Here is a 13004-nt window from a genome sequence, read left to right as displayed (position 1 = left end):
CGTCATTCTCGCTCGAGGAAATGTCTACAATAAAGCTGTACAGGTCACTCACATATCATATAAGAAGCACTTCTCACAAAACAGACGCTTTACACACATAAATACTTGTGTAGAAATGTTTATTACTAACGTTTCTATGAACATGAGTTGATTATAACTGCAGATCAATGACAGTGCGAAACAGCCTACTGTAACGTCTGCAATTATATTAAATAACTAAATAAATGAACATATATAAACACATAGCACCCCTTACAGTCTCCAATATGTTACCAACTACTGAAGAACTACACACAGCAGACATTTCGTCAGTATTTAGGTTCAAAACAACACAAAATAAAGCCCACAGTCACTGTAAACCTCTCATCTGTGTCTGTAATCTTCAGCAGCACATGTAGCCTCTGTTAGAGAGTAATTCCCTCATTCTGAGTTCATAACAGTTCAAATGGTGAAGATAATAGTTAAACATGGCATTTTGTTCATGTTTGCTGAAAAATAATGTGCTCCTTTTTTTCCGGCTTCTCCTTTGTTTCTTCACGCTTCACTCTCGCGTTTGTCAGTATCTGACAGGATCGGGTTTCAAAAGCACGTCAATAATCAAGCGCACATTATTATCATCAGATCAAGAAGTTTGTTATTTCAGATATAATGTTAGACGCGCGGCGAGCGCTAGCAAGAAAGCGAAACCGCTCGCGCCTCAGACTGGCTCGTAAAAAACTACGGGGCACAGGGTGAATCTGCTCTTCTTCTTGGATTTGTGGCTGTTCATCATGACGACGACAAGGTTTGTTTGAGCCCGGATCAATCATGGCTCGTTATTATATGTATTTATAATTCCGCTATAATCTCTCGCTGTGTATTTCAAACATGGCGGGTTTTTTGTTTTCATTCTGGCTTGTTGCTTAAGCGAATGACGTATCTCTGTAAACCAATAGTGTTCAGCTGCCCGTGTGGCTCCGCCTTTTGGTACCCTTTCTCGTGTTTGGTACCCTTTCGAAAGGGTGCCGAAAAAGTGGTACGGTTCAATTCGCTTGGAAACGGCCATAAAGGCGTACCAAACCGAACCGTACCGTACCGCTCAGTGGAAACGGGCCTTTAATCACACTATAGTAAAGTGCATTATACTACAGCATATGAAATAACAAAAGTGTGTGATTCTGGAGGTGTAAACACAGACAGACACACATAAATACAGACACACAAACAATATTAAAAAGTGTCTAGAAATAAACAGAGCATGTTTTTATTTCAAGATTTGACATATAAAAATGTGAACACAAGTCAACAAGCTCAATACAAATGCAAGTAACTACATTTGTAAAGTGTTACTAAGATGAAGATGGTTTCCATTACTCAACAGCAGGAACTACTTCTACACATCATCAACAATTCTAATGCAAAACAAATCAAAACTGACTAAAGGTCGGAAATTAAAGCCGTTTACAAAAGAGGAAACTCTTACTAGAGTGTTACATCAATCTATGAATACGAAATAAAAAGAAGTGTGTGATTCAGCTTGAGGTGACACACACTGAGCGCAGTCATCCTGCAGTGTTGAGTCCAGCTCTCTCATTGACCTCAGCAGGCCAGGAAAGTCATGCCGTTCCTGCGGTAGACGCTCTGTCAGAGAGAAGAGAAATGTGTTGTGAATTAACTCCACAGACTTTTGTTTTCCGCTTTCACAGACGACACGGCCCGGAATGTGCAGCCCTCTTTAATGTTTAACGGAGGCATTTCTATTTCTGTGTGCTACAAGACACCGTCCTCATCTATTACAATCGCAGATACACAACAAATGCAGTTAACAAGTGGGTTGTGAATGCATTTGGGGAAATGACGCTCTGATTTGTTCACCTCTTCATTTTAAAGACGTCACAGGGGTGTGATTGTGAGGGTCCACAAAACTTGTAGTCCACATGAAATCAAAACTTATATTGATTTTTGTTAGCTCACACTGCTAGTTTTTGTGCTGAAAACGTCATCTGTGCATGTCATTAAGAACAAAAATAATGGTTCACAGTTGTAATCTTTAATTGCAATCTGAAAATGCACCTCCTGTTTATTTTAAGTTAAATTATCAGATGACGTCAGAGGCATTGGGCGTGGCTAACATGTTTAACCACGCCCCTCCAGCTGTCAATTTGGACAACAAACAGAAAGAGTGAGCAGGAGGAGTCTGTTAGGTTGTAATAGCTCTCCCCAAAACCTTTTCCCCATCTTTCTGAATAGCCGCATTTCCACTGTCGGGCCAGTGCGAGCCAGGGCTTTAATCGGGCCAGGCCGGGCCAATAGCCCGGGAGGTTGAGAAATGAGGCTGAAATCATGTCGCGTTTCCACTGTCGGGCTAGTTGCTCGCAGTGCGTCACGCAAACACCGCCCCCAGAACGTCCCCCGAATCAAACGTCACACAACCCGTCACACAACCCGCCCACTTCAGCGGGAACAAAAAACTCTAATTATAACCACAAACACAACCTGGCATCACTACGAGAGCTGGAAGATGGAGAACACCGAAGCGATTGCGTTTTTACTGTTTGTGGTCTGTTGGTGTAAGGCCAGACAGCGATCCCTGGATAAGGACATTCGAGTTCTGCGGCATTTACTTCAAACACAGATTTTGGCTGCAAGGCGAGTGAGTTGATCAAACGCGATAGCAAAACAAATGTAAGGGAAGAAAGCATCTTGTCTCCTCTTTACCTGACAGGAAAACTCTGCCTTTGTACGTAACCCCGCCCCGAAGCCCCAGTTGGCCCTCCTTGGCCTAAGGTATTCGGCGGGCCGAAAAAGGCCAGACGCTGGCCCCAAGGAAGCCCCGCTTTGGCCCGATTATGCCCCGGAAGTGACAGTGGAAATGCGACTGGCCTTGGCTCGCCCTGGCTTGCTCGCTTTAGGCGCGATAGTGGAAACGCGGCTAATGTAATGCCTATTATACATCCAATCAGCTTGCAGTATGAAAAACAAGCCACGCCCACTGTTTTCTCATTTAATACAGTGGTCCCTCACTATAACGCGGTTCACGCAGTGTTATTTATAGTGCAATTTGACATGTTTTTTTTTAACAGCGCATTGAGTTCTGCGTCCTGATTGGCTGTAGACCATTGTCAATCGATCTCCTCTGTGTCTCCTGTACAGTACAGAATGCGTTCAGCTTCCCAAATTAACATAAATCTTCGATCTTTAGCAGTGTTCCAACAAGGATGCGAAAAGGGTTGTAACTCTCTGCAGCAAGACCATCGGTAAAGGGGTCACACACCAGGGGCCTCATGCATCAACGCTGCGTACGCATAAAAAAACTTTGTGTACTCAAATTCCATGTCTGGTGTACGTGTATTTCTTGTGTGTGTTTGTTTTATTTCCATTGGCGACCCCTAGAGGCAATTGTGTAAAATTGCACACTATAAAGTAACTTTAAGCTGTGAAATGGCGGCTGTATAGGACGGGATCATCCGCATGTCTAGCAGGTATATAAGGTTTCCATACCATACAGTTGAACCACGGTAAAGTTAGTTTGACGTTTGACATTCATTAGACATTCGATTTCAAACCAATTAAATTCTTTGCTCCTGTTATAGTTTGAGCCAAAAATAGGTCAGATATGTGCCCTTTATGTTGCACAAGGCTTAATTTCTTGATTTAAAAAATGTTTAACCATACGAATGAATTAAACAATTTAACCATATGAAATATACAATAAAACCAGTACCAAACTGTTCAGAAAAACATCCTGTTTATTGCACAAGACTCTGTTTTTGGAACTAGCACGTTATTTATTTTATAATATTTTTTAAATATCTTTTAATGTAAAAATTGTAAAAGTCAATTAAACTCTGACGCCATTTGAGATAAAATATTCAAATCAACTCTAAAATTGTGTGTCGCCCACAATTGAGGCAACTCTCTCCTCAAAGGGTTAGTTCAGCATGCCCTGTTCCCCCACCTCTTCTGTCCACATCTTGACGGTTCGCCGCTGTTCTCCTTTTAACCTGCACCTTTACATGGGGCCATTTCTTTTTGAATTCACTCACAGTGCGATGTTCAGACCCCACTGCGTTAACTGCGTCCGCTAAACTCTCCTGCTCTATTTTTTTTCTTTTGTTATTAAATCCGTAGGACAAACTTGCAAATAACACAGTTTTTCTCTGGTCTACCTCCGATAGGAGCACCTCCAATTCACATTCTGTGAAGTTTCTCTTCTTGCTTGCTTTTGCCATTGCTTTTTTTGTTTGGTTTTGCTAAAGTGGAGTCATTACCATATTTATAAGGGGGAGGAGGCAGGGAGGGGTTTTGCGCTCGTGCACGTGCACTCAGTTTCATGTTAATTCGGATGTACAAAGAGAATATGCGTTTCATACATCTGAATTTTTTACTGCGTACGCACATTTACAGCTTTGTCCGTTCGCAATGTTTCTGTATGAATTCAACGCAAGTCTCTGCACATGAGGCCTCAACTGAGCCGTACCATAACGCGCCACGCAGTGCAATGCAAACATAGGTTTCTATAAGGGTACGCAGTGACTGATCAATGACTGCAGGAAACAGAACATTACACTGGATGCCAACATTATCCATACTAAAAAGCTTTATGAACCTTTTGCTGACAGTGATGAATGTTTGCGCCTGACAACAGGTTTGGATCTTTGGTTTCATTCTACAATACTGGACCTAATTTTCTACAAAAGTTTGAACTTTGAGAGTTTTAAACAAGAGAGAAACGTGTGCAAATGTTAATGCCTGTCTGAGAGAAGTGTATAAATGTGTAGTGAGGGGTTTTACAGCCTTAAAACACCTATAGTAATTGTAAAAAATAAAGCAGACTACTTTGTGGATTTCAGCTATAGCAGGTTATTTTTAGAACTCCAGCGATATACAAGGGACCACTCTACTCATGTTCTCTAGGACCTGCACAGCTTCCAGTTCATGCAGACCTTAACAACTTGTCACAGTGCTGGACATGTGTAACAACATTGATGCATTGTTTTTGATTGATTTTCACCTTTTCTCCCTAATTGTCTGTTTTTGCACTATTTTGCACTCATTTATAACCACATTTCTTTTGAATACAAAATCATGACAGCATATAATCATTCATGTTTTATTGTTGGTGGTTTTCCCTGTTGGGAAGAGGTCAAATTTGTTATTTTTACTGTTGATCATCAGTTGGCATAATTAACCCTTAAGATAGGCCAAAACAAAGCTTGGTTTCTGGATTTTATATGGAATATAGCAGCAAATTAAAGTGTGTGTCTGAGTGTGTAAGAGTGACCTTCACGCATTTACTTTGATGCGTCTGAGAAAATTAAAATACTCATCTCAGCTCTCAGAACTACATGGAGCAAACAAAAACAAAGACTTATGCACCATCAAATGTGGATATAATGGAAGTCAATGGGGCAAAAACAGCCACCAACAGTAAATAAGGTAGAAGAAATAAAAATCAGTTAAAAACAATGCATCAAAGCCAATGTTGTTACTAATCCTTCACATGTCCAAGACTGTTATAAAAGAGAAAAAATCCAGTCCACAACTACTTTAATATTGAAAATCCGTCATTGTGTGTGTGTTTTTTTCACCAAATCAGTGACATAATTTATGAATTTGGCAATTAAAGAGTTAGTAGTTTTGAATTTTAGTAGTTTTAGACAATTTAGTAGTTTTGATCAGGACTGAGGTTGATTAACAGATTTCTGTAAAGAAAATTGAATATATTATTTATCTGATGTATTTTTAAAGCAGTTTAATTCGGTGGATGTTTTCATCCCCAACATAACAAAAGGGTAGTCAAGTTGAACAGTACACGAGGGTTAATGGCTCTGTTTTAAAATTGATCATGTTTATGACAGATTTATGACAAGTTTTGTAGTATTAGTAATGTCAAGTTGTCATGACAAAGACAAAAACAGGTTGTGATGTATTTGTTCATGTCATAACTGAGCGACTGACATGTAATGACATGCATAACATCTCATTTACATTGTGACATGTCGTCACCTTAGAATTATAAGGTTCTATCTGACATTTTTGTCAAAATTGAGTTATTGACATTCTTATTAAATTACTATGCATTTACATTATGGGATGTTTTTTAATGAGTTGTTTACATTTTAAGACATTAACAAACAAATGTTACACACATACTGTCTGCTATGGAATGCAAAAACATTTGAAGCTCAACATCTCAAAATCATTCAGAACGCAGATAGAACCTTATAATTCCAAGGTGACGATGTGCCATGTCATGATTATAAAGGTTTAAGATGGTCAAGTTGTCATCAACAGAAGAACTGCCCCTACAAAGGCGGAAGCAGATGCTCAGATGTTGACTAAAGATTACCCAAACAGTTTGCTTTTTAGTGGATTAACTTGCACAGATTAATTATTCACTTAATAACAATGTGAGCTAGCCAAATAAACATTGTAGATTTTGAATTCACACTGACTTTTTTGTACAAACTGTTCACATATTGGCTATAAAAAAGGATTCATTTATGCAAACTCAACTATAATGCATCTTTAACTAAAATAAAAATACATTCAGTGTGTAAATTGAGCATAACTACTGGCCGTTTTAGCGCCATTGAATCAAAACTATAGAGATTTCTGAAGATCTCTTCCTTTTCATCATTATCTCAGACGCCACTGTTTGCCATTGACACACACACACTCGGTTGTACATCATACTGTACATCATCAGTCATCTAAACTCCCATAAGCACAGTAATAAGTGGTCAAACGCAAATATAATGTTAATTACTCATGAACACGACTCTTCTGCCAACACAGATCTTGTGTTTTTACGAACAAAACCATCAGGTCACCACAACCCCGAAGCAAATGGCGGATACAGTCACGGGCAACATATAAAAATAACAAGTGTCTTTATGAAGGGCGACGCTGAAACTCCTCCGACAGCCTGTTATAGTGCCATTCATTACCATTATTCAACCACAGGCAGCAAAACAAGAGAAACCAGCAATGCACTGTGGGTAAAAAAAAAGGGAAGAAGCCGACGAAATCCAAACCCAGTCAGGGTGGTAGATTGTTATATATGTCATTGAATTTCCTTGTCATAAAAGAAATGGAGAATGTGAACCAGATGTGCTCTGTTTGGCTGCGTCCTCCATGCAATACAATTTGTTTTTTGATGCGTGTCTTTTTTTTTTGCATTGGTATTACGGCGAACTTTCTTCATTTGTCTGGCGTTTTAAACAGGACACAAAAGCAAAATGGAGACAGATCCCAGCCGCTACGGAGGAAAACAGACGACTCAAACTAGATACAGGCCCAGAAACATGAACTGTCTGGAGTAAAAAAAAAAAAAACAGAAACGAAAGGATATTGTGAAAGCTCTCCTTCCACATCGGACAAGCTGGAACTTATAAAGTCAGATTCAGACTCAAAGGTCCAGGCTTGATTTGCTGGCGACTTCTGTTTCTTCGGGTCATTATCTCTCAGTCCAATTACAGGATCAGCACAGTGGAGAGCAGATTACTAATCAGGAGCTGGAGAACATCTGATCCTACCACTGAAACACTGACACCTGCATCTGTACACTGGATGCGGGAGCGCCCTAACAACCAGCAAAAACATTGCTGCATCCCAATTCGTTTTCTTTGGCCTCTTTACACTAATACGTTTTAGTTTTAAAACGAAGTTTTGCTATGGTTATTCGTTCCATCCACACTACCCTGGAATTTTCAAGCACCGATAATGGAGCGTTTTGGAAGCGGTGAAGTTTTGGTTTTAAAACGCTGCTGCTCCGTGTCAGTGTGGATGGGGGAAAACAGAGACATGGCTGCAAACATTCGCCTATCTCAGGAGTCGGGAAGCTTTTTTCAGCAAAGAGCCATTTCTGATTATTTTAGCAAATGCATTTTTTTTAAGGAGCCGTTTGGATGTATATACAGTTGAAGTCAGAATTATTAGCCCCTTGTTTATTTTTCCCCCAATTTCTGTTCAACGTAGAGATTTTTTCAACACATTTCTAAACATAATAGTTTTAATAACTCATTTCTAATAACTGATTTATTTTATCTTTGCCATGATGACAGTAAATAATATTTGACTAGATATTTTTCAAGACACTTCTATACAGCTTAAAGTGACATTTAAAGGCTTAACTAGGTTAATTAGGTTAACTAGGCAGGTTAGGGTAATTAGGCAAGTTACTGTATAACGATGGTTTGATCTGTAGACTATTGAAAAATAGCCCCTTAATAATTTTGACCTTAAAATATATTTTTTAAAATAAAAAACTGCTTTTATTCTAGCTGAAATAAAGAAAATAAGACTTTTTCCAGAAGAAAAAATATTATCAGACATACTGTGAACATTTCCTTGCTCTGTTAAACATCATTTGGGAAATATTTAAAAAAGAAAAAAGATTCAAAGGGGGGCTAATAATTCTGACTTCACCTGTATATCTCAAAATGCCTCTTAAAAATGCAATTGCTACTGTTTTAATATAAATTACTAGAAATTATTATACTACTACTACTAATACTATTTTAATATCTATAATATTACTATAAATAATACAGGTTTAAAAAAAAAAACCTTTAATTTATGTCCACGCACAAGTCAAAAATAAACAAATATGAAGCATCACATGTTGAGCAAGTCCATGCATGAAGAAAGATCAATTTATAGTATAGTATTTCGCCATCACCACTCATAAATAATTCTTTGAATTTTAGTTACCATAGAAATGTAAGTTGTTTGCCCTTTATTGGTGTCGCAACTCAAGTTTATCCACATTGCCACAAACGCACATTAGTCGAAACATCATTTATTGGTAACTGAGCTCTTATTCATCGTGCTGTGAACATTACAATCAAAAGGGAATTGTAATTGTATTTTCAATCGGAAACTGATTTCTAGTGACGGTTATAATTTTTTAACCAGTGAAATATTACTAAAGGAAGACAGCTGGAGAGCCGTGTATTTTTGGTCAAAAGAGACACATATGGCTCGAGTGGTTCCCTACCACTGGCCCATCTGATTGGGGCCTTTTCTCAATATTGAGTGCACAAAGTTCAGTCTTTCATCCTCTCCTTGTAAGTTTTATATTTATGCGGAAATTTGGGACATACTAAATTTTATATTTCAAATACTATTTAGGACGGATAGTATGCGAGTTGGGACGCAGCACATATCAGCAACCACACAAATCCACCTACAGTGGATAATGCATAGGCTGCATCCGAAATAGCATACTTATCTGCTATCTGAAAAGGCATTTTGAGAGATGTTTTGACAATTTAACAGCCGTACATTTGCTACTGTTTTAATATAAATTACTAGAAATTACTATAGTATTACTACTAATACTATTTTAATATTTATAATATTACTATAAATAATACAGGTTAAAACAAAAACTTAATTTATGTCCACGCACAAGTCAAAAATAAACAAATATGAAGCATCACATGTTGAGCAAGTCCATGAATGAAGAAAGATCAATTTATAGTATAGTATTTCGCCATCACCACTCATAAATAATTCTTTCAATTTAAGTTACCATAGAAATGTAAGTTGTTTGCCCTTTATTGGTGTCGCAACTCAAGTTTATCCACATTGTCACAAACGCACATTAGTCGAAACATCATTTTATTGGTAACTGAGCTCTTATTCATTGTGCTGTAAACATTACAATCAAAAGGGAATTGTAATTGTATTTTCAATCGGAAACTGATTTCTAGTGACGGTTACAATTTTTTAAAGGGTAAAATATTATTGAAGGAAGACAGCTGGAGAGCCGTGTATTTTTGGTCAAAAGAGACACATATGGCTCGAGTGGTTCCCTACCACTGGCCTATCTGATTGGGCCTTTTTCTCAATATTGAGTGCACAAAGTTCAGTTTTTCCTTGTAAGTTTTATATTTATGCGGAAATTTGGGACATACTAAATTTTATATTTCAAATATCATTTAGGATGGATAGTATGGGAGTTGGGACACAGCACATATCAGCAACCACACAAATCCACCTACAGTGGATAATGCATAGGCTGCATCCGTAATAGCATACTTATCTGCTATCTGAAAAGACATTTTGAGAGATGGTTTGACAATTTAAGACCGCCGTACATTTGCTACTGTTTTAATATAAATTACTAGAAATTTTTATAGTACTACTACTAATACTATTTTAATATTTATAATATTACTATAAATAATACAGGTTAAAACAAAAACTTAATTTATGTCCACGCACAAGTCAAAAATAAACAAATATGAAGCATCACATGTTGAGCAAGTCCATGAATGAAGAAAGATCAATTTATAGTATAGTATTTCGCCATCACCACTCATAAATAATTCTTTGAATTTAAGTTACCATAGAAATGAAAGTTGTTTGCCCTTTATTGGTGTCGCAATTCAAGTTTACATTGCCACAAACGCACATTAGTCGAAACATCATTTATTGGTAACTGAGCTCTTATTCATTGTGCTGTAAACATTACAATCAAAAGGGAATTGTAATTGTATTTTCAATCAGAAACTGATTTCTAGACACGGTTATACTTTTTTAACCAGTAAAATATTATTGAAGGAAGACAGCTGGAGAGCCGTGTATTTTTGGTCAAAAGAGACACATATGGCTCGAGTGGTTCCGAGTGGCACCACTGATTGAGGCTTTTTCTCAATATTGGGTGCACAAAGTTCAGTCTTTCATCCTCTCCTTGTAAGTTTTATATTTATGTGGAAATTTGGGACATACAAAATTTTATATTTCAAATACTATTTAGGATGGATAGTATGCGAGTTGGGATGCAGCCCATATCAGCAACCACACAAATCCACCTACAGTGGATAATGCATAGGCTGCATCCGTAATAGCATACATATCTGCTGTCTGAAAAGGCATTTTGAGAGATGGTTTGACAATTTAAGACCGCCGTACAAACGAAAGCCAAAAGCCAAAATGGCATTAATAATATGACAATTCAAGGACAATAAATGCGCATTGGACTTGGTGTGCAAGGTCTGTGTGTGTGACCAATATTTTAGGTTGAATACAAATGATCATTTCGGCCTTCAGTTTGCAAAGACATTAGCCCCTTTCACACAGTGATACTCGTAAACATCTGGAAAACAACTTTATTGGTCAACTACAAAACAATATTGTTCACACAGGCCAGGACGTTCCAGAATTTTCCCGGTAAGACCATTCACTCATCAATTCCAAAATACTGTTAAATGCGGACGTCATTAATTATAAATGAGCTCCAAACGGCTGCGCTTGTATTTGTAAGCATAAAGGGAGTTGATGGTTCACTTTTGTTTTAAACTAGCATTCATGTACCTGCGTTTGTCCCAGAGACGGACCAAAAAACATTACCATCCGAAGGCAGAGGCGCTAACCCCAGCGCTTTGTTTACACATCTGACTGCATTACAAATGCTGATGATATGAAGGAGGACTTTCGCATTTGAAGATGTACATTTGACTGTGTGCTTCAGCTTGTGAGATACTTCTTGAAATGAAAGTCTACAGGTGTTGTAGGTTACTCAAATCTGACTGACCGGAGCACTCCTTCACGTGCATGCCCATCATGCAGCTGAACGTAGAGTGTGCAGGTAAACTCACAGCGGTTTATCATAAGTATTTTATTGATCATTTTATCTACAGTTGACTCTGAGAAGGAACATAGAAACATTATCTGACAAGCAAGCAGCTGAATGTGTCTGGAGAAGGATTCAAAGCCGTTTATTTACATAAACAGCGTGGATGTGAATGCATCTGATTGGCTGCAGTAGACGTCCAATGAGATTCACACATGATCTGTATGTCTGAAAGAGGCTATTAACTCTGGAATATGAATGCCGACCCCTTCTGTGTTTACAAATACAAGCGCTGCCGTTTAGAGGTCATTTCTGGTTAATGATGTCAGAATTTAACGATATTTTGGAATGGATGTGTGAATGGTCTTTTCCGGAAAAATTCCGGAACGTCCGTGCCTGTGTGAACACCTTTATTATGAATTTACCGGTATAGTTGTTCCGGAAATTTTCCGGATATTTACCAGTATCACTGTGTGAAAGGGGCTATAGATGTCAGCCTGACGTTGGGTTCTGACGTCAACTTGATTTTTATTTACAAACAAAATGCAACTTCCCTACGACGTTGGGGTACAAAATCAATTGGATGTCATATTGACATCCTGTGCCTGCTGGGAATTATCACATAGCAACCATCTACCACTCCCTAGCCACCATACTGAAGATAACAACACCCTAGCCACTGTAAGAAAATACTCTAGATATCACTTAAAATACCCTAGAAACCATGTAAAACCTGCTAAAAAATCTTAAAAATGAAACCCATTCTGAAATGAATGTCAGATATAAACAAGCATTTTCAAATCCAAAAGAGAACGCGGTGTTTAAAGTTGTTTTAAAGGGCACCTATGGTAAAAACTCTACTTTTCAAGCTGTTTGGACAGACATATGTGCATGTATGGTGTATAGACTGTCATATTGGGGTGATATAAGCACACCCAGTGCTTTTTTTTTCAATTTAACAACATAAAAAACGGTGGACCAATTGGAGCTGTTTTCAAATCGACCGCGACTTTACGTAGGAGAGCGGTCCCCCCGCCCACCAATATTGATTGACAGGCGCGTCATCATATCCTCAGTTTGTTGATTCACGTCCTCCACCATTTTCAGCGTGAGTGGAAGCGATATCACTAAGGGAACCCCGAGGTCTATTTTTAGATGCAAGGCTCATTGGGCTCAACACAAGATCAATATTCTCCACATTATCGCTCTAATCGGAATTATTGGTTGTATCTTTAGGTAGGTTTGCAAACATGTGTACTTCTCATTGAGTCTACCTTATACTTCAGTCGTTTGCATTTCTCGCGATCCCAGAAGCTCCCTGTGATCTTAACTAGCATGCGTTTTCGAATTCTAAACATAGGTTTCTATCAGGGTGCACTCAAGTCGACGGCTGGGCGCCGCGGACCGCTGCAGAAACCTATGTTTAGAATTCAAAAAT

General features: G+C 38.3%; 1 protein-coding gene across 1 annotated transcript in view; it reads right to left on the bottom strand.

Annotated features, from left to right (window-relative positions):
- Positions 1-1219: 1219 nt before the first annotated feature.
- supt3h (SPT3 homolog, SAGA and STAGA complex component) overlaps positions 1220-13004 on the bottom strand; it is a 290795-nt gene continuing 279010 nt past the window's right edge. The window contains exon 13 of the mRNA XM_056477667.1: positions 1220-1620. Coding sequence (XP_056333642.1) covers positions 1579-1620 — 42 coding nt within the window. The 3' untranslated portion in view covers positions 1220-1578. The remainder of the gene's footprint in view (positions 1621-13004) is intronic.

This window comes from Danio aesculapii, chromosome 17 (assembly GCF_903798145.1).
Source record: "Danio aesculapii chromosome 17, fDanAes4.1, whole genome shotgun sequence".
Classification (NCBI taxonomy): domain Eukaryota; kingdom Metazoa; phylum Chordata; class Actinopteri; order Cypriniformes; family Danionidae; genus Danio; species Danio aesculapii.
This window is presented reverse-complemented; position numbering and strand designations above follow the sequence as displayed.